General features: G+C 46.6%; 1 protein-coding gene across 3 annotated transcripts in view; it reads right to left on the bottom strand.

Annotated features, from left to right (window-relative positions):
* The window catches only part of LOC119176980 (enhancer of mRNA-decapping protein 4), a 311927-nt gene that overhangs the window by 245259 nt on the left and 43336 nt on the right, over positions 1-23332 (bottom strand). For all 3 annotated transcript variants that reach the window (XM_075884808.1, XM_075884809.1, XM_075884810.1), the window contains exon 5: positions 9395-9594. In XM_075884808.1, coding sequence (XP_075740923.1) covers positions 9395-9594 — 200 coding nt within the window. The remainder of the gene's footprint in view (positions 1-9394; positions 9595-23332) is intronic.

Genomic DNA, 23332 nt, shown 5'->3' with positions numbered 1-23332 from the left:
TATGGCCGCTCCAAGGAGAAGAGTTCTTTTCACACACTCTTCGTGTTGTAAGCACACTGATGCTTGCAGAGATAGCACGTGCACCAGCGATAGCGACCGCAGCCTTAATATAAAGTTCATGCACAGTAATTGCTTCTCGGTCTTCCAAGCATGTTCGACGTAATATTGTAACCTAAGCCAAAATGGCACCTCACCTAACCAAGTTTTCAAACACAGCACCCTAAGCCAATCAGACGACGCCATTTTAGCCACGTGATTGGAAGTGGCCAATGACAACATGTTACGCCTACTTGGCAAGCTCAGTGACAAAGTGTAAAACTCAGTATTACCCGACTGAGTGATAAAAAAAGCCAAATACCAAAACTTTTCAATGCTACCAAAATGGCCGCGTTGGAGCGGGTTGTTCAAGAGTTACAAGCAGCTGAAATAGGCGCGTTTGTCCACAATTTAAATGACTGGGTGCATGCGACGCATCTTTGATTTACTGTTATGCCACTAATTAGGTGGGATTTTGAAACAAAAACTTGCACACAGGTGCGCGATGGTAGAAACAATACAAAAATGACTCTTTTGAAAAGTCGATTTTTGGGCAAATGTTTTGGGTCCCAAGAAGTGTCTCCCCGTAACACACTCTTTTACCACTAAATCTTTGGGTTAGCTCTGCCTTCAGTTCCCCTTTTCTTTATATAGTGCATTTATTTTTCGAATTTTCGTACCAAACCTGCATAACGAAGTCCTCTTTATAACGAATTTTTCCAAGTTTGTCAGTTTCATTATTTCCAGGTTTAACTCTATATAGAGCATAAACAAAGTCGATGTGGCATTGGAGCATCACAGTAACATGGTGATTCCAGCTGCAGCAATCCAGTTCCAGTCAATCAGAGCAGAGTGGGCAGACAAAAAGTCCATACTGAGGATCAATTCATGGGTGCAATTTTCGAGCACAACAAACAGGATAGTTGTGGAGCGGTCAGTCCCACTTTTACGCATGAAGCACATCCCAAGCACGGGAAATGTCCCTCAATTGACTTGGGCAAAGTGTTCTGTGGGGGTGTTAAAACTTTAAGGTGACTGGTCAGTCCCACTTTTACGCATGAAGCACATCCCAAGCACGGGAAATGTCCCTCAATTGTCAACTTGGGCAAGGTGTTCTGTGGGGGTGTTAAAACTTGCTTAAGGTGGTGACGAAGCTCTGCATTCATCACCAATATGTGAGCCCCTGTACTAACAAGAGCAACAAGTATGCCGTCCACTTTAACATCAATAAGGCTGCATCTAGTCTGCAGAGTGGTCAGAGGATTTGGTGGGAAAGTGGTCGATGCAGCGCCAACTTTGGGAGCTGCATCATCAGGTTTTCCAGAGGCTCGTGATCAGTCGGCAACGTGGATGATAAAATTGGGGCGAGAGAGAAGATGGGCGACTGGAGTGATGAACATGTGCGGATGGTGAACAACAACAATATGGCATCGAAGAAACGTCGTCACTGGTGGCTTGAGGTGGTTCGCCATAGGTTCGAAGCATCGGTGGTCTCTGAGTGACAGTTGTCCCCATAAGATACCAGATTCTAATACCGCTGGCTGCTGCAATGTCAAGCCACAGGACCGATACGATGACAGTTGAAGCAAATGGGACAGTCATCAGGAGTACTCCACTCGGCGAGATTGTAAGGGCGCTTTGAAAGGCTCTGACCTTGGGCACATGAACGCGAGGGCCGACGGCGGTCCATCAGTCGGGAGACTGCCATGGTACATTTAGAATCCAGACCAGAATTGGAGAACTCCTGACGAACGATAGCATGCACAAGTGGTACCATCTGGGAGTTGGAGTCCCAGGTGCCGTAGCATGTTAAAGCCAAAGCCATAGCTTCAGGTTCCCCCTCGAACTGTTTTCTACATGTGCTCTGCAGTTAGCAGCACCTGTGGGACAGGTACGTCACACGACAACGTTGCTGTTGTATTCGGGCATCAAGCGAAACAGTGGGTGATACATATACTTTGTGGCCTAAAAACGATGATGGCATCCACGGAGTCAGTCTTTGCAGATGAGAAGACTGAACACATAATCTGAAATGCCTTGTAGTACTTGTCCCACTTTCTCTATTTCGTCCACACCGCTGCCTGTTTCGTGGCAAAGGGCAAGCACGTACTGTATACACAACAGGCATGATGCCATCTATTTTGTGCTCAAGTTGCCAACTCCCTCTTGGTCGCTGGCTTTCTGCCTGACCTCTTGCCAAAAAAAGCGTGCATTTTTTCATTCCATGCGTCCCAGCTTTCAATGTCTCCTTCGTGGTTCTCGAACCATACTTTGGCCGTTCTATTTAAGTAGAACAAGATGTCCGCCAACATAAGTGTGTCATCTCAAGGATGGGTATTGCTCGTATGTTCGTACATGAACAGACAGTCTTCAATATCGACACTGTCAGCGCCACAGAACAAACCAGCATATTTTACCTGAGGCAGGACAATAGTTGCTCTGGTCGTTTCAGCATGAGCCTGCCCCTCTTCTACCATCACGGGCGAAGCCAAGCGTCGCCCCGCCGATAGATATCCGCAGCGGTCAGCGGACCGATCGGCGCGCAGCGTTATTACTTTATTTGAGCGGTTGCGTTTCACGAGGACCTAGCTTAGCACTGGTTAAAGGTTAGGGTCTGGGCGCCTGGATCCCTGGATTGATTTATGACGCAAACTACAGGTGGTTGTGGCGTCCATTTCTCACTGCAATCAGCGCAACTGAGAATGGGCGGGTATTTTGGTGCAGTATGGCACAATTTCGGCAAATTTGATGATTTTGATGCAGCTCAGCGCAAAAATGGGAAATTGTATCAATTTGGTGCAATTGGCACAGCTGTTGCACCCCAGCGATACCAATCAATTGTAATGTTATACAGAGTAATGCTGGCAACTAACTCTCTTGGATTTGTTATCGCGTAACTCTCTACAAAGCACTCGTGTAAAAGAACACTACCGCGCCAACGAGAGATGCTCTTTTCACACAGTCTCCTCGCGTTGAAAGCACAGCAAGTAGAAGGGTTTATAACCCAGATGCGCTGTTGCCTGCCAAGATAGTGCGCGCGCCAGCAATCGCGACCGAATTCTCACGATCAAAGTTCACAGCTGCTGCTCCAGCGTTCACTACCTTGACGAAACAAACTATAACCATTACAACGAAACGGAAAACACGATGTTTCATCCACGCTTTCGGGCATAAACTTGATGACTGTCGCATCTTGCGGCTGAATTCGGGTGCTACAACGCAGTACGGCACCGATAAACAAGTTTGACGCAACACAAGTGACTCGACGCAGGATGGCTCAGGGAAACAAGTTTAGCGCACAACAACGCAACTGTTTCACCCCTGCATGTGCATGTGCTTGAATAAATATGCCCATGTATTTCTTACATTCGCTAACAGAAAAACACTTTCCACCCAGTACTAACACATAAATACATAGCGATGACCACTTCCTTTTCTAAAGCAAAAATTTTAATCATGTTCTCAGGCTTTATGTGCCATAACCTTGGTAAAATTATAAGCATGCAATGGGGCAGACTACAGATTATTTTCATCTGAAGATATTACTATGGCCACTTGGCCGCTAGTTACGGCGTGCGCAAGCCATGGCTGCATGCGAGAATGGAAGACGATGTTCTAGGGCAGCGCGTGCTCTGACTAGTTGTTGATTATTGAAGCAGCCATCTTGCCAGTTTTCAGTGCGTCTCCCGCCGGCTCAGTTCTTCCTAGTGGAAGACCTTTTGTAGCACGTGACAACTAGTGGAGATGCTGGGTATCCCCCAGCCGATGTTCCAAACGCCTCCAGGTAGCTCTGTACCTGCAGTGACAACACCTGTCCACCGCTCAAGCCGAAGACTCCGAGGATTACCTACGGAGCGTGGACCTCTTCCCGCGATGACGTCAGTCACACCCCCCAACGCTAGGGAAGGCGCTGCAGCCTCCAACGCACAGGAAAGCACTGCAGCCACGCATCATACGCTGTGGAAGCCACGTGTGCCGAAGGTGTTCCACGGTTCCGTCTAGGAGGATGTCGAAGACTGGCTGGCCCACTTCGAACGGGTTTCGGATAACAATGGTTGGACCGACTTTGACAAAATGATGAACGTGTATTTCAGCTTCGAGGACTGCGCTCGTACTTGGTAATAAAACCGTGGGCCCTTTCCCTCGTGGAGCGTCTTTTGTCGATACTTGCTGGCAAGTTGGGCCAATCCCGATCGCCGTGAACGAGCCGAGCGAGCGATTCAGTCGCGCCTCCAAATGCCGAATGAAAGCGTCATGATGTACATCAAGGACATGACGAGCCGCTTTCGTCGAGCCGACCCCGACATGGCAAAAGAAAAGAAGGTCCGTCAGTTAATGCGAGGAGTGAAGGAGCAGCTTTTCGCTGGCCTCGTTCGCTCTCCATCAAAGACTGTGGCGGAATTTTTTACCGAAGCCACAACCATGGAGCAAGTGCTGCAGAAGCGCTCTACTGTAAACGACCGGCAAGTGAGTGCCGCTTCGTCAACAGGTCAGATCAGAGGTGCGGCAAGCAACATCAACATCAACTCTCTTTGCGATCTCATTCGATCGGTGATGCGTGACGAACTACAAAAAATTCAGCGCCAGTCCCAACCTACTGCAGGGTCTATTTGCAGCCTTGTCAGAAACGAAGCACGACAGGCTCTCCAAGTGCCGCCTTCCAGCTATGTCCCGCCTGTCCCGGCGGAGCCACATCGTGCATCATACGCAGAAGCTGTAAGCCGATATATTCCTGCTTCACCGCACTTCGTTATTCCTATGCCTCAGGATGGACTTCCTTCGCTGCAGCCAATTCAGCACTTAGAAAATCGACAGCCGCTTCCCAGAAAATCCGACATATGGCGCACACCGTACAGACGACCACCGTGTTATTACTGTGGTGAAGCTGGACATGTGTTCCGGGAATACCTCTATCGTCGCCTCGGGCTACAGGGTTTTGCCGTCGACGCACCACGGCCGAGATTTGGCGAAAGACCGAGAGCTATTCAAGATTACCTCTCACAGCAGCGCATGCCACTGCGGCGGCAGTCACGGTCCCCATCCCCAAGGCGATCTTCTCCGAATTTTCGGAGCCTCCCAGGAGTGGCGCCGGTGCGCTCGCCAAGCCCTAGGCGGGAAAACTAACGACAGCGACCTTCGGGAGCGAGGCCGCTGACACTCGACGCAAGCAAGGCCTCCCACCGACGCAAGCACGGACACGGAGCGATTCCCCGACGACAGCGACGAAAGCCAGAAGCAGATTTTCTCTGGATATACATGTGGTAGTCGACGGTCACCACGACGTTAGTGCGTTATTGGACACAGGTGCGGACTACTCGATCATAAGCGGGAAACTAGCAGCGCACATAAAGAAAGTTGTAACGCCTTGGTACGAAGCACAAATTCGTACTGCCGGCGGGCACGTAGTCACCCCAATCGGCATGTGCAATATCAGAGTGAGCATTCGGGGACGTACGTTTTTCGCTAGCTGTCTCATACTTCGTGACTATTCCCGAGACCTAATCCTGGGAGTAGACTTTTTGCGGGAGCATGGCGCTATTATCGATCTTCGAGAGCGTACAGTGACGTTTTCGACAGCTGGATCCTCCGACAAATCTGACGACATCCGTGACAGCACGCTACACGTTTCTACCGACAGCATCATGTTGCCTCCGCCTTCAAGCGTCCCAGTTGATGTGGTGTCTGACAAGTTACGGGATGGTGAGGTTGTCGCCGAAGGCAACTTGACACTTTTGTTCGTGCTAGGTGTCTGCGCTGCACGCAGCCTCGTCACGCTTTATGACGGACACTCTGCCCTACTTGTGACCAATTTCAGTAACGAGTACCGGCACCTGTTTCGTGACACCGCCATCGCTTTCGCCTAGCCTATCGCAGACGTTTCTGAATGCTTCGCATCTACATCAGCCAACGACGAGCTTTGACCGACACCGAGCGACGTGACTTCACTTCTTGGAAAAGTTGATGTCAACTCGACCCTCTCGGAACAACAACAGACCGAGCTACGTGAACTGCTATATCAATTTAAGGACTGCTTCGCGTCTACCTCGAAGGTTCGTCAGATACCGATCACCAAACACGGAATAATTACGTATAACGCCACCTCGCCCATAAAACAACACCCTTACCGCGTTTCGTCAAAGGAATGGGATGTTATAAATGCTCAAGTCAAATAGATGTTGCAAGATGACATTATCCAACTTTCGAAAACTGCCTGGTCATCTCCAATCGTGCTCGTGAAGAAAAAAGATGGATCACTGCGCTTCTGCGTGCACTACAGGAAACTTAACAGCGTGACTAAAAAAGACGTCTATCCGCTGCCTCGCATCGACGGTTCCCTCGACAGACAGCAGCGGACCAAGTATTTTTCATTGGTAGACTTGAAAAGTGGCTACTGGCAGATCGAAGTTGATGAACGAGATCGTGAAAAAACCGCCTTCGTTACAACAGATGGCCTATATGCATTCAAAGTGCTTTCCTTCGGCCTCTGTTCTGCACCTGCGACATTCCAGAGATGGATAGACACTGTTCTTACCGGTCTAAAGTGGCACACGTGCTTAGTTTACCTCGATGTTGTGTTTTCTGCCACCTTTGAGGAGCACCTAAAGCGTCTGAAGAATGTGCTGGAAGCGCTCCGCTCTGCTAACCTGACACTAAAGCTAGAAAAATGCCACTTCGGTTACAAGGAACTTAAGTTTCTCGGCCATGTTGTCAGTGCGGATGGTATTCGACCAGACCCTGACAAAAGTACCGCCGTGGCCTTGTTTCCTGGTCCACGTGATAAGAAGGCAGTGCGTCACTTTCTAGGGCTCTGCGCGTACTATCGCCGCTTTATAGCCAATTTTTCTAGGATTGCTGAACCGCTCACTCGACTCACTCGTGAAGATGTTCCATTCGTCTGGGAGGAAGAACAGGACGCAGCTTTCTCTGAACTACGGGAGCGTTTGCAGACACCACCAGTCCTCGCTCACTGTGACCAAGACGCTGATACTGAAATTCATACTGACACCAGCAACGTGGGTCTTGGTGCTGTCCTCGTACAACAACAAGAGGGCACAGATCGAGTGATAGCGTACGCTAGCCGCACTCTTTCCCGCGCCGAGGTCAACTACTCCACGTCGGAGAAAGAGCCTTGCTGTTGTATGGGCCCCGATGAAATTCAGGCCTTACCTTTACGGACGCCACTTCGAGGTAGTGACCGACCATCATTCGTTGTGCTGGTTAGCCAACCTACGGGACCCGTGTGGGCGACTGGCGCGATGGAGTCTTCGTCTGCAGGAATACGATTTCACAATCGCTTACAAATCGGGCCGCAAGCACGAAGATTCTGATTCATTATCCCGTGCACCTGTCGAAGTTTGTGGCCACGACACCGAGGATGACGCTGGTTTCCTTGGGGCCCTTAATACAACAGATCTGATTACACGACAGCGCACGGACGATGAAATTCGCGCAGTTATCGAAAACCGGGAAGGACGCAACTCGTCCATACCTCGATGATGTATTTATCGAAGCCTGTCGTCGTTCCGTCTGCGAGATGGGGTCCTGTATAAGAAAAACTTCAACGGATATGTGAGAACCTATCTTCTAGCTGTGCCTACTGACATGCGTGAGGACATTCTTCTTGCCTGCCACGATGAGCCTACATCTGGTCACTTAGGTTCCTTTCGAACTCTCGCTCAAGTTTGACAAGCATATTACTGGCCTAAGCTTTTTGCATCCGTTAAAGCGATACGTGAAAAGCTGTCGGGAATGTCAACGCCACAAATCCCCGCCACTAAAGCCCGCGGGGCTTCTTCAACCAATAAATAGAACCACCCAGAGCGCCATTTGATCAAATAGGAATGGGTTTACTGGGGCCCTTTCCGCTATCATCTGCCGGCAACAAGTGAATCGTAGTAGCCACCGACTATTTGACGAAGGACGCCGAAACAAAGGCACTACAACGCGCTACGGCTTCCGACGTCGCACAATTTTTTATGGACCAGATCGTTCTTCGACATAGCGCCCCGTCGTGCGTAATCACAGACAGAGGAACAGTATTCACGGCCCAGCTCATTCATGACGTATTCAAGCTCAGCTACACAAGCCATCGCAAACCCATGGCAAATCATCCGCAGAGCAGCGGCTTGACAGAGCGACTCAACAAGACCATCGCTGACATGTTATCTATGTACGTAGATGTCCAGCGCAAGACCTGGGACCAGGTGCTACCGTACGTCACATTCGCATACAATACTGCCGTCCAGGAAACTACGCGATTCACGCCTTTCCGTCTTGTCTATGGACGTGAGGTCCAGACCATGCTGGATGCGATGCTTCCACGCGATTGCGATGCTTTGATCACTCCTGATGCTGTGCAGCTTACCCAGTACGCCGAAGAAGCACGCCTACACATTACGCACCAGCAGAGTACAGACGCATGCCGCTACAACGCTCGCCATCGACAAGTTGAATACCATCCAGGCGATCAAGTTTGGGTGTGGACTCCAGTCCGATGCCAGGGATTGTCAGAAAAACTGCTCAGTCGCTACTTCGGACCATACGAAGTCTTGCGACGCGTGAGCGATGTGAACTACGAGGTAGTCCCTGACGGCGCCTTCTCGCCACGACGACGAAGGCACTCCTCGGAGATAGTCCACGTGGTGCGCCTGAAGCCGTACTTCACGAGGTAGTGTGACTGCACATGAACCATATCGCTGTTTTTGTGTATGCGCGTATATTCTGTTGGTTCGCCCCGACTTTGTCTTTGTACTTTCCGAGCATTGGAGTAACGTCTTTTTTTTTTTTCTCAGAGGGGGAATAATGCCACTTTGCCGCTAGTTACAGCGAGCGCAAGCCATGGCTGCCCGTGAGAATGGAAGAGAATGATCTGAGTCAGCGCGTGCTCTGGCTAGTTGTTGATTATTGAAGCAGCCATCTTGCCAGTTTTCGGTGCGTCTCCCACCGGCTCAGTTCTTCCTAGTTGAAGACCTTTTGTAGCACGTGACAATATGCAGCAAAATTAGTACTCAGTTTATGCATATCACTCTCTTCAAAATGCAGCCACCGTGATTATAAATCCAATCCACATTTTTGAGCTAAGAAGCCCATAATCTCAGACATTAAGCTACATAGCCCAATAGCCAGTGCTATGACTTCATGACGTAGCAATTTCTCAAACTATGGCCTACTGGGGAAGAAGGAAAAAGTACTTTTCAAACTGGAATGTAACAAGCTTAAGAAAAGTTTATAGAGGATGGTGTGAAAACAAGAATTGAATATTTTTTTATAGACTCCTTTCAAGACTGGGCTTTAAAAAGTTGTATCTAACTACGCAAGTCACACAACCACAAAAGGAAAACAAAAATACCGAAATCACCTTTAGCAAAAGAATCGTGGTGTTCTCATGAATTTCATAAACACAGAGTATCCCAAACTCATCCACTATAGCCAGCAGAACTGTGGTTGCAAGATGGGCAAAGGCCATGTCCCGAATATGGCCTCTGAATCCTTTGATAAGGAGCCGGTCGCCAGTTTTCAAATTCAGCACTCGCACTACACCAACAGGGGAAGTTGCGGCTGAAAAAGGGATACAGAGAACATGATTGCACGTAATGCAAATGAAAACCAGCATGCAAAACTGCAACATTATAGAAGTATACTGTCGGCTAAATTATAAAAATCCACAGCGTACAACAGCTGTATTAGTTTATAATTGAACACACAAGCTTGCAGATCCGTTCAGGAAATTATGATGTTGCAATGTGAATATTGTTGTCTAAAACATTCTTTCAGTGCTGCCATGTTATAAATGCTGGTTACATCAAGTACTGCAAGGGTATGAAAAGGGTATGATCAAAGTGCAATGCCATTTCATTCACTACTACAATTGTGAGTGTTAGCATGAACCATGATCAAGGTTGTATACTAACGAACATTATACAATCAAAATGGCAGAAATGGAAGTGACCTTTTGATTTTTTAAGCAAATCATGGAGCAAAAAAAATTATGCTTTAGAGCGGCCGAAAGTGTTTTCGAAGCATATGGCAAAATATTCCGAATGACTCCTGGACATTAAAGGGACACTAAAGAGCAAAGCGACTTTTTTTCATATCAGTAAAGTACACCTTCAGAATACTGAAAACACCACTCTTATCATGACATGATGCATGATAAGCGAGAAAACGTGCGAAAACAAAACGCGAGTGGAGACACCACCTTCAGATTCCCACAACGAAACCGTGAAGTCATAAATTTAAAGGTGTCTAATGGTGGGTCCTACATAACTTCTAATCAATAAAATATAAGTACTACCGTATTTACTCGCGTAATTCTCGAACTTTTTCTGCCGGAAAACTGATGAAAAGTTGGGGGGTGCGAGAATTACGCGGGGAAAGCTTTCTACAAAAACAAACAGAGCGAAAAAGAAAACGAAGTGGCCGCAAAGCGGGATTCTCACACCAACAGCAAGCTTTAAGAAGTACTAATTAAAACTTACCTCAACAATAAAAGCAGAGGTTCAACACAAGACAAGATTTAATTGAGACACAAAAAGTGGAAGCAAATAGTCGAGAATTAGAATACCACACGCAAAGCTTGCAAACATAGCGGTAGCGTTCGTCGCTCAACAGGAGCCCTCAAAAGGTAAGCGTGGGACGTCAGTATTGGGCTGATGGCTATTTAACAGAATTGTCCACAGTTTCCTTCTTAAGAAATTGAGTTTACCATAAATCCCAAGGGCCTACCGGCGGCCCTGTTGCCGTTCTTTAGTGCATTATCTATCACTTGCAACTTGAAAGCAGCCGTACAGCTTCAGTAACGCCTCATAACTTGACAAGGTTACCGACGCAACATACAAAACACGCCGCAACGCGCACTGGCACTTCGGCTTGGCTTGAGTTGGATTGATTCTCTGTGCAATAGTACGCTTGATGCTTAAGAGATGGCGCCAGATGACGTGCGCTATCATCATCAGTGGTTGGAAAGAACAGACGACATTATTACAGCAGTTTTCGGGGGTGCGATAATTAGTCGAGAAAAAAAGAAATCGTATTTTTGTTGGGCGATGTGGGGGGTGCGAGAATTGTGCGAGTGCGAGGATTACGCGAGTAAATACAGTATGTCATCTGCGGGAGTCATAGACCTAGTATACAAAGTTTCAAAAAAAAAAAATCATCAAGCCAGTGCTCTGATAATACAAAAAATACATTTTGAAATTTCTTACACCACATGCGGAGATTTCAGCGCAAAATTTCAAAATGAAACTTCTACCTTGATTTTCTCTGCTATAAATGAAGCTACGACATTGAAATTTATGGCATTATTGAGTACTCAGAGTGCAGTTTATTAATCTAAACAAAGTCATTGTTTCTCTTCAGTGCACCTTTAAAGTATCCTTTCGGCACTTCATAAATACTAATACCGTACTTAATTGCGTAATCCTCGCACTCAAAAAATTCTCGCTCCCCCCCCTCCTCCCCAAAAAATAAAATTTTTTTTCCCGCGAGTAATTATCGCACCCCCGAAAATTGCCGCAGTAATGTCCTGGGCTCATTCCAGCCACTGATGATGATAGTGCACGCCATATCGCACAGAGTCTGAATCCAATCAAAGCCAAGCCAAAGTGGCAAGCGAGCGTTGCGGCATGTTTTATACATTGTGTTCGTACTGTTACGCTATGGGGCGATACGGAAACTACACGGCTGCTTTCAAATTAAAAGTGATTGATCGTGCATCAAACAACAGCAATAGGGACGCTGGTAGGCTCTTCGGAGTCTAGTTTTGTTTGACTACTGGCGGCGGCAGCTGAAAGCCACAAAGACCAAGACGCATTGGGCCTTCCATGTGTTTAAAACTGGGATGGGATGATAAACTTTATTTCATCAAAAAGCAACTGCGGACGATTCCGTATTAAACGGCCATTAGCCCAACGTTGACATCGTATGCTAACCTTCTGCAGGCTCCATCGAGTGACCAACACTAACACTACACCTGGAACTCCCCCAAGGTTTGCGTACGATATTGCACTACACCCGGAACTCCCCCAAGGTTTGCGTACGATATTGCAACTCTTTACCATTTGCCTACAGCTTTTTTGCCTCGAATAAATCCTGCCTTGTGTTGAACCGTATTGTTGAGGTGAGTATTAATTAGTACTTCTCAAAACTTGCAGTTAGTTGCGGCATGAGAATCCTGATTTGTGGCCCCTTCATTTTCTCTGGCTCTGTACATTTTCATGGAAAATTTTCCCCATGTAATTCTCGCACCCCCTAACTTTTTATTGGTTTTCTGCAAAAACGTCCGAGGATTACGTGAGTAAATACGGTACGATTAAACATATTGCAAAAACAAGTCACTTCAAACTGCAATAAATAATTAAGCAGATGGAAGGTCATACCTGTTTAAACAGGTTCATAAATGTTCATACAATACATGTTTAAAATACCAGCACTAGGGTCACAAACTATTAGGCTTGTGCAAATAGTCGAATGCTTCGAACATTTGAACGAATAGCAGAGTATCGAATTCACTTTGATTCAAATTTAAATTACTACGAAAGTACTCAGAATGATCGAATAAGTGTATATTAGTTCGTATTTAACTGCCTGTGGACGTGGTTTCATTGCAGTGTAAAAATTCTAAACTTTGAAAGCACCTTCCCAGAGTAAATCTACTCTGCCACGAAGCCCCACTTTAGATTTGAAGGGGCCCTGCAACACTTTTCGAATAAAGGTGAGAAAACTATGGTGATCGGTGGCCGAGGCTACCGATAACACGAGAGCCAAATATTACAGCGCATCATGCGGTCTGCAATTCACAATAAATTCTCAGTCAGCTGAAAATTGCTTTCTTCTCTCTACAAATGACACCACAGGCTTAAAAATCACTCGTCAGAGCCATGATATCAGCCATTAGCTGATATGAGCATGGCGCGCTCGGTCGTTACTATGGCCACTGCAGGAGGTCGCCACTTGCCAATGCATATGTGCGCAATCGCACTGAAAAGCCGCATGTTTGAATAAAAAAAGAAAAAGCACTCAATGTCACAAGGCGTGCGTGACCTATTTTCTTTCCCCATTCCTTCCCTCCCTGTGTAGCGTCCAGCACTTTCATTGGAATGGGATGAGAGAACGCAATTGCAGCATGCGACAAATCTTTGCAACTCCGCTCGGACTGGACGGATTCTAAGAACATTTGCGGCGGTGAAATTGTGAAGCAATAAGCTTCTTCAGTGAATCCATTCCATGACTACATGAAAAAGCGTTCAAGGGGCCAGCCCCTTCAACACATTACACTCAAATCGATTCATCATTTTTTTTAAGCATAAAAGCTTGTTATCTCAGCTTATATGCTCTAAGTTTACTGGTTTTAAAATGTCATGTACTACTCAAAGTTGTTCCGACTTTCTTTGAAGGAAAAAAAATAATTTGCATACATGCCGTTTCAATTTTAAAAAATATATTTTGTAGGTTAGTTGGGTCATGATAAATAGACCCATCTCTTTTATGTCATATATAATATTCTAATTAGATTTGAAATTATTCAACGAAAATCACTATTCGCTTAGAACCTAAATTTACTATTCGCACAGTCTAGAAGTTATATAAAACTAGGGGTGTGCAAATATTTGAAATTTTGGGAAGTGTGTCTTATTTGATTCTATTCACACTAGAATTTCGCTATTCTAACCATTCAAACTTCCTGAACACAAATACAGTAAACCGATTGGCGGTCTTGATTAATAGTCAACTTCGCGATGAAAGAACAACCACACACAGAAAGAAACAAATATAGACACCACGGGCACTCACTTACAACTGTTTATTCCTTGAGGAAACAGGCTAATTAATATAAACCCACTCAATCTTTGTCGACACATGCGCAACATGATCAGCCCTTCTCTTATGTAATCAAGCTATCGGACACATGCTCTCTAGATAGCGTGTTTCTGTCTCACACACAAGTTTAGTGACGTTTTGCTAACACACTTATTACTCCGTTTCTTTATGTGATGTGCCTCCAAATTTCCCGTGCTAACTTGTTTGTACTTCTTCCCAGGATCCTAATCTGCGTGAAGTCTGGTGTGCATCCACAAGCTGTAACATGAGCGCTCAGATGCGCACCGTCCTTATTCTTTACCGTGAGTGGCACATTCAATTTCAAATATGCTTCACCTCATCACACTGCCGCATTACGGTGAGGCTTCCTTTCAGACTCTGCTATGGTCGCGAAGGTATTGACTAGAGAAAACGTTGGGGTTCCAAGTTAGAAATGTACTGCACAGCACCGTTACAACCTCCTCTTCATAGTTTAAATATTGTCAGGACGCAGATACAGCAGAAGTAGGATATAGAAGAGCTCGCTTTAATTAAATGTAAGGCGCTCGTAAAGAGGACCGGGCAAGAGCTTCGTCTTTCTTGCTGCGCGAGCTCTTCTCTGCAGGTTGAATGCGGCATTTGCATCCCTCCAGGAAAAGCATCATCCTGATTCTCTGCTACAAAATATGCGGTGTATATAGTTGACATATTATGCAACTGGTTCACTGCAATATCGCTTCATCCGCACAACGTGTACGATTTCTGATTTCGGCTGGCGAGTTTGCGAGGAACTGTCAGGGATGACCTCATAATTCACGTCACTTAGGCGCCGTACAACATTGTAGGGAACAAAGTACTTCTTCAGTCAATTTTCAGAAAGGCCGCACCGGCGAATAGGGCTCCAGACCTACACTTTCTCACCTGATTGATAAGTGACGTATCGGTGTCTCAGGTTATAACGTTGTGCGTCTTAACTCTGCTGCCGGGCAATCCGCACGCATGCTAACTGCTGCGCCTTTTCAGCTCGTGGGTAAAGGCTTGAGCATCCGTGTCTGTATCGTCGCAGTCATGCAGCAACATGGCATAAAGCATTGTCGTCACTACATTGCCATAAAGAAGACTAAATGACATGCTTCGGGTAGTTTCATGCTGTGCCGTATTATATGCAAACGTCATGTATGGTAGAACGTTGTCCCGATTTTGATGATCCACATCGATGTACATACTCAGCATACCGGCAATTGTCTAGTTGAGGCGTTCTGTTAAGCCGTTGGTTTGTGGGTTGTAGGCGGTAGTTTTTCGATGTGCTGTTCCACTGAGCTCAAGCACTGACTTAAGGAGCATGGCCTTGAAAGTGGTACCTCTGTCCATTATTATAATCCTAGGAGCATCATGCCGCAGAACGATATTTTCAATGAAAAATCGTGCCGCTTCAGCTACGGTTCCGCTTGATAAGGACTTTGTTTCTGTGTAGCGAGTAAGATAGTCGGTAGCGACAATTACCCACTTATTTCCAGTATGTGAAGTAAGAAATGGTCCAAGGATGTCCATTCCGATTCGTGCAGAAGGCACGATGGGCACTTGAACTGGTTGCTGGATTTAAAGGTGGCGATTTTTGTCGTTGACAATCGAGGCACGGGCGGACGTAATGCTTTGCAGTGCCTGGAAGCTTCGGCCAGTAGTACTTCTGTTGGATTCTGGACAATGTGCGCGTGTATCCAAGGTAGCCGGGGGTTGGCTCATCGTGGCAAGCACTCAGGATCTCATCGCGAATGGATGTCGGGACGACAAGTAAGTGGGCACTTCCGCGTGGGCACGATTCGCTTGACAGACTGAGGCATGCACGCTTCTTCTCTGTCGACAGCCATATAACGTGCCGCCACCTCGGCAGTACCACCAGCAACAGCCGCTGACAGTGCCTTGGTACTACAGGGAAACGTCGAGGCCGATGCGACCTCCACTCCACAATACCGATATCTGGCGTACCCCTGACAACAGGCCCTTGTGCTTCCATTGCGGGGAAGCAGGCCACATCGTGCGGTATTGTCCTGATCGCGTCGCCGAGTACCAAGGATTTCCGTCCACTACCCCTCGGCGTTATTTCAACGAAAGATGCAACGGTGATACGAGCACAACGATTCTGCGGGACACTTCTCCTGGGTTCCGGTCACGCTCACCCTCTCCGGGTCATTTTCCTTTATCTAATAGACGTAGCACTACGGACATGGTGAGAGAAAGATCTTCCAGTCCACGCCGGGAAAACTAAAAGCAGCGACCTTAGGGGGGAAGGTTGCGTATTGCCGAAGAGTTGAAAATCCCCCATTACCGCCGCACGAAGCGCCGCACATTTTGAATGAATCGACGAAAAATGACATTGTAACCGCCGACATTACCCTTTCAATTGACGGTCATGACGTGACGGCACTGGTCAACACTGGTGCAGACTTTTCAATAATGAGCACGAATTTGGCTGACAAACTCAAGAAGGTGAAAATGGAATGGATAGGACCGCAAATTAGAGGAGCTGGAGGCCAGTTGCTGATGCCTACCGGAAAGTGCCCCGCACGAATCAAGATTGGGGATTCATCATTCAACAACCTTCGTTATTCTTTCCAAGTGTAGTAAACAGGTCATCTTGGGTATGATTTCTTACGGGAGTACGGTGCCATCATAAATATACCGGTCGGTGTACTGACCTTCTTAGCGGACCATAGCGCAGCGCTGCAGCGCAAGCCCATGCGCGTCATTGGCGACGTGACCTTGCCACTGTTATCATGCCGCCTCGTCTCTTGTCACGTGTAACACGCAGCATACTGGAGAAGGTGTCGCGGAACAAATATCGACGCTTTTACTCTCTCGAGGAATTGCTATTGCCAGATGTCTCGTCAGTGTAGTGTCTGGGCAAGCAGAGGTCCTGTTGATGAATTTCAGCAACGAGCGTCGACAAATTACAGAGGGCACCACAGTTGCACACTTCGAAAAAATTGAAGAATTCTGCGAGTGCTTCACAGCGCAACAAGCAGAGATGCCAGCTGCTTCAACACCACCACCTGTCGACGTGAGCACAGATTTATCGCCAGAGCAGAGGCAGTCTTCTAGATGTGCTCGGCCAGTTCGAAGATTGTTTTTCATCGACCTCGAAGGTATATCAAACGGCCACTGACAAAGCACCGAATTAAAACGGAAGAGACAGCAAGACCGATTTGACAAAACCCATAACGCGTGGCACCGAAAGAACACAAAGCAATCGAAGAACAAGTCCAGAAAATGCTCGATGATATCATTCAGCCATCAAAATGCCCTTGGGCATCACCGGTAGTGCCGAGCGAGTGATCGCATATGCAAGTAGGACGCTTTCCCGTGCAAAAACCCATTATTCCGCAACGGAAAAGGAATGTCTTGCTGTAGTATGGGCAGTTATGAAGTTTCGCCCACACCTCTACGGCCGTCCCTTCCACGTAGTCAGCAACCACCACTCCCTTTGCTGGCTGACAAACTTGAAGGACACGTCTGGCCGGCTAGCGCGCTGGAGCTTACAAGAACGGCTAGCGCGCTGGAGCCTTCAAGAATTCGATATGACAGTCGTCTATAAGTCGGGACGGCAGCACTCCAATGCTGATTGCTTATCCAGGTCACCTATAAAGCAAGACGATGTCTCTGAAGAGAATGACATGGCGTATTTAGGAGTGGTCAACACGGTCACCATTTCGTCTAAGCAGAAAGAAGACAGCGACTTGCTTACTCTTATTAATTTTCTTAACGGCCACTCTACAAGCGTTCCCAAGATATTTGCAAGGAGCCTGCCATCATTCTGCTTGTGCAGTGGTGTCCTATATAAGAACTTTTCCTCCAGCGGAAGTGCCCACTTACTATATGCTTAGATGCATCACATTCTGGCATTGCAGCAAAGCTACCTTAAGGATTCCGCTACAGCTATGAACAGATTTACTGCCAACAGCACTGGTTTGAATTTGAAGGTGGGGTCTTAAAATTGTCGAATGGGCAGATTGGCAATTCTGAAATCAAAAAGAGCATGCCCTTGTCCGCCAAATGTATTGGGCCGCCACAGAATTTGAGAAGGAAGAAATAGCGTCCTTTTTTTTTTCACATGCAGAGTGGCGGTTGACACCACATTGCTGGCACCAATTCATGTCAATAAATACAATTTGGTCTCTGCAGTGTCTAGTCATTGAAAAAACCTTAGGAAACACCATCCCTCCAACTTTTCATCAACTTAGCCACAAAAAACGCTACTGTTCCTATCTCATAAGAATGTACTTGGAGATCCTCTGACTTTTTTCTGCAATTTCTCTTCAAAGTATTCAAAAACTATTTAACAATTAATAAAAAAATATTCTGTTCATCCTCAACCACTAGTATTCGAATTCTCTTTGCACGCAAAGTATTGCTATTTGCACAGCTCTAAATAATACAATTAAACCTGTTTATAACGAACCTCCATATAACAAATTCCTCGATATAACAAGTTTTTCTTGATATGTGGGGTTTAACGTCCCAAAACAACGATGTGATTATGAGAGACGCCGTAGTGGAGGGCTACAGAAATTTCGATTACCTGGGGTTCTTTAATGTGCACCCAAATCTGAGCACACGGGCCTACAACATTTCTGCCTCCATCGGAAATAAAAAGTTTTTCTATTCCCGGCCATTACTCTATAGAAGCACATGTATTTGCGACCTCTATGTAACAAAGTAACAGCGGGAGACAACCTTGATGTAACCAATTTTCGCCACAAACAATCTAAGAATTTGAACCGTGATTTTGTCATTTTGGCATGAATATGCATCTATGGCGGTTGCCCCGATGCCGACGAAGAGGTGAGAGCAAGCGCGCGGGTGGGTGCGAGAGGAGGCCCTCGAGCCCCTTGAGCCAGCGTTTCCGTTCTTTCTTGCCCCAGTGGGTGCATGCAATGACGTGCCCTCCTTCTCCCTAAAAAAGGGGGGAGGGACTTTTGCATTCCCAGTGCCACCATTAGATTAGTGCAGAATCTCTAAGTGACACTAGGTGATGTCATCTGACGACATGCACCTCTGCTTTTTTTTTTTTTTATATCCATACAAACATGTCGTCACTACCGAGGGGATCTCAGATTAGGCTCTGATGGAAACCCTCCGAGACCACTGTGACGACAGTTCTTCAGAGGTCGACTCGCCACGCGTCCGTTTGGTACGCGAGTTTGAATGACCGTAGCCTTCGCGATTAGCAGATTAGCTCTGGCAACAACACGACGGCGCGTTGAATGCAATGCGATGAATGCAATAGCAACAAAGTGTAATAATATATGAAGTAAGAATGGAAGCCAACTCTTTTGGATCCGGTATCGCGAAACTCCTACAAAATGCTGGTGTGAGCAAATACGGCCACTCCAGGAAGTGCTCTTTTCACACAGTCTCTTCACTTTGAAAGTGCAGTGACGCTTGCCGAGATAGCATGTGCTCTAGCGATCGAGACCGCACCCTAAAAAATTAAAGTTCACAGTTGAAACTCCGCCCCGCGTTTTTTCATGCTCGTTCAAGACAGGTGGTTTCCTCTTCGTTTGAGCATTCGACCGCAGTTCTAACACGCGCGGGGATGTTATCACATGTGCCCTCCAGGCAATAGAAATGGGCCGCCTCATTTTATCCCTGCTCCAGCAGCGCTCGCGCGTTTGTACTTGCTCGTAAATGTTATGATGCGCGGGCACAGGTTATCAATTTCGACTTGTTACGGATAAGGCGGCGGGGACAAAAACCAGCCAAGAGTGTTCAGAATTTGCTATCGTAATATTGAGGCAGTTTTTCACCACCAAATAAGTGTTTGGTTTAGCTTTGCTAACGGTTCTCCTTTTGTTCAATTTGTGCGTTCATTTTTCAAATTTTCGTACCAAACCTTCATATAATGAAGTCCTTTTTATAACAAAGTTTTCTGGGAATTTGTTAATTTCATTATATCCAGGTTTAACTATAGTGACAAAGCTGTGACCCTATCTAACAAAGTAGCCTCAATGACATGTACTATCGCCAGACAAGAAGTTCATAATCAGTAAGAGTTCAAACATGTTATTTTCATGTTTCGCCAATATAGCCAGCCTTGAAAATTTCAAATACCAAATAATTACCTGAGCCTGCACTGGAGGCGTTAGACATTAGAGCTGATGGGTGGGTTTGCACTAAGGGCACCAAGCCTAAGTAAGTGCGAAGGTGGTTGGCTTTTTATTATTCTTTATTTTTAATTTTCTTTCTCTGCCCTTTCTTTCTCTTTTTGCAACATTTTTTTGCTTTTTTGCCTAATTTTGTTTATCACTCTCACTTTCTATTCATTTATTTATTACATACACCTACAGTGCGAAACTTCAACATTATAATAAGGGATTATTTACATGCATCGAACTGCAATAAGATATCACAAAGCAGCAGTACCAAAATTATTGAACTCGTATACACAGATATCACGGTAAAAAATACAATGCCCTAATAATATTACTAAAGAAAAAGCGTAAAATATTCAAGTATAAAAACATTCTAAGTACTGTATATACTTGCGTAATGCCCGCATTTTCTTTATCGTAAAATCGGAGCGAAGTTGGGGGTGCCTTTATTATGCGGCACAAATTTTAAAAACACAGTAATGCACAAAAAAATCACAGCATATCCACAGAGTGAATGAGAGTGGAACGAAGCGTCGGTCCGTCCATCCATCCGCGTGTCCGTCCTTCCGTGCATGCGTCCAATCGCGTTCAAGAATCCTGACGGCATGCGGGTAACAACGACGAGACGCAAGCCAAAGAAGCCGAGCGCAAGCGTCTCCAACGCGCCCACCGCTTTGCTTCGTCCATGCTCCACTAACGATCCGCCACGTACAGCGACTATCCAGGAGACAGAGAGACACTCGTTGGCAAAGCGCTTGGAGCGCAGCAGCCTATCGGAGAGTAGCGGCAGAGTAACACCATTTAGAATATGAGATGAAAAATAGTCATCTATTTTTTCTGCTTCCTTTTCTTTCTCGCCTCTTCTTCTCTCAGTTACGCGTGACTAGTCATAAAGTTAGACAATAAGGAGCTTCGCACCTAAAAAAAAGTTAGCTCGCTTAGCCTTTCGAGATCAACATACGCATACACTGTTTGGAAACAGCTTCTTCATTGTTGCACTTCACTCATCTACGGTGGTTGATGGAAGCTACCTTCTGAAAGTTGTCCCTGCGCACCATAAAAGCGTTTCGCGGCTATCTTTTCTTGCAATCGTTTTCTCGTAATTGCAACAGCTTTATCTGCTGTGATCTCGAGGGGCGCACAGAAGCGACACACTTTGCCAACTTCGCAGCAACCTCGCACGACAACCGCGACGACCCCATTGACATTGTAGCTAGTAACCAACGCTGCAGCAAGCTACCCCCAAAGCATCTATGCAAACCATTGATAACAAGATTACCGACAAAATACGGCCGCTGCCTCGCTTCCACATGAGAAGTTCCTGTACGCGCAGAGAACAAGAAGTGAGAATCAGGGGTGCTACCATGTTGCGGAAATCGTCGCCATCTTTTCTGGGCGACAAGTTATTTTTTCTGGTTTTCCATAAACCTGCGACACGATAGCGATGAATGAAATCCTGTCGTCACTCGAAAATCGCATGCACAACGGTGGTGGTGGTGGTGGAAAAACTTAATTGGTTATTCAGGGAAAGGGGTAGAAAGGGAAAGAGCGAGTAGGTGGGTCCCTATTCCAGGACTCCAGTGATCCTTGCTATGCGCTACGCTTGGTCCAAGAGGGAGATTCGGGGGTGCTACCATGCTGCGGAAATCGTCACCATCTTTTCTGGGCGATAAGTTATTTTTTCAGGTTTTCAATAAACCTGGGACAAGATAGCGACAAATGAAATCCTGTCGTCACTCGAAAATCATATGCACGTCGGGGGTGGTGGTGGTGGAAAAACTTAATTGGTTATTCAGGGAAAGGGGTAGAAGAGGAAAGAGCGAGTGGGTGGGTCCATATTCCAAGACCCCAATGATCCTTGCTACGCATTCCGCCTAGTCCAAGAGGCTTCTTTGGACCTCCAGCCCTGGCCGAGCGAGGAGAATAGCAAGAGCGGCCAGAAAACCACGACCAGGCGCGTCGAGATCGTTCTGCCCCTGACGCCGCCACTGCCATTCCTACTTTGAGAATTGATTCAATTCGATTAATTATCTAACTGATTCGAGTTCCATACCAAATTCTAGTTATTCACACAAAGTACTGAAATGAAACAGCTAGCACCTTTTCAAACATTGTTTCGAAAGATAAACCAGCAGAAACAACACGAGCAAACGCACCGGCAGGGGCGGTGGCAGATTCAACTGGCCGTACACAAACGCGAGACACGTTGGGGCATGCCGACTCACTGCTGCTGCACCGTCTCATGTTAGAGTTTCAGAGTAATCCAAACCAGGCTCTTGATAAACGCATCCTTGTTGAGGCCAAACCTTCGTCGTGCTTCGTCACAGGTAGTTCGCGATTTGAGCATCGCTCAAATCGCCTCCTTACCTACAAATTGGTAAGGAGGCGCCAGGTGCCTGTTAGCAGGACTGCAGCGGATGAATGTAGAGGGTGCGTTTATTACGCAAGAGAAAACAAAATTCAAATTTTGACTACCCAAGTTGGGGGTGCGTTAATTATGCGAGTGCGTCCATAACCCGAGTAAATACGGTAATACAGTTAAACCTCGTTATAACGAGATGAGCTATAACGAAATAATGGATATAACGAGCAAATCCTAATTCCCCTTGAAAGTCCCCATACAAACCAAAGTATTCAGAACCTCGTTTTAACGAGGCAAAATTTGCCTGTTATGGGATATAACGAACAAATTTTGTTAGGAAGTAAAATTTTGAGCCGATGTCACGACAGTTCACAACGCGAATTTGAGACGGCGCGCAACGCGAGAACTGTATTTAGCAGTTCAAAACTCCCGCCACGCACCCTCCAGCAACGCGCGCAAAGCAGACGACACGCGCTGTTTCCGGAGAAGAGGTCGCTGCACGTGCGCTGCTTGGCTACCACCGACAGCGGAACGCTCCGCAGCTCCGCGAACGTCTCGCCCTTTTCTTTTCTTTTGTGTCTTCTTTATATTCTCCCTCTCCCCTTTCTCATGGCGCTGAGGCGCGCTTCCTAATCTTACATACCCCTTCCCCTTGAGTAACCAGTTCCTAGAGGGCAGCGCAAAAGAGCGCCCCTTCTGCCCTTACCTCTTCACAGTCACTTTCTCTACAAGTGTTGTCGCTCGCCGACGTGAGCCACGTTGCTTTTGCATGCGTGTTTCTTCTCTTTTTCGACCGTTTCCGCCTTATCTTTTATCGTGCTGCGCTCATGATTCCAGCAACATCAATGCGCCAGGCGGGAAGCGAAAGCGCATAACGCTAGATCAGAAGGCGGCTATGATAAGAGCCGTCGAGTCGGGGACCAAGAAAGGCAACGTGGCAAGAGACTGGCGTATCGACACACACAGTCAACCATCTTGAGCAAGCAGG

The sequence above is a fragment of the Rhipicephalus microplus genome, unplaced genomic scaffold (assembly GCF_043290135.1).
Source record: "Rhipicephalus microplus isolate Deutch F79 unplaced genomic scaffold, USDA_Rmic scaffold_48, whole genome shotgun sequence".
Taxonomy (NCBI): Eukaryota; Metazoa; Arthropoda; class Arachnida; order Ixodida; family Ixodidae; genus Rhipicephalus; species Rhipicephalus microplus.
The sequence above is the reverse complement of the archived record's forward strand: the minus strand, read 5'-3'. Positions and strand labels throughout refer to the sequence as shown.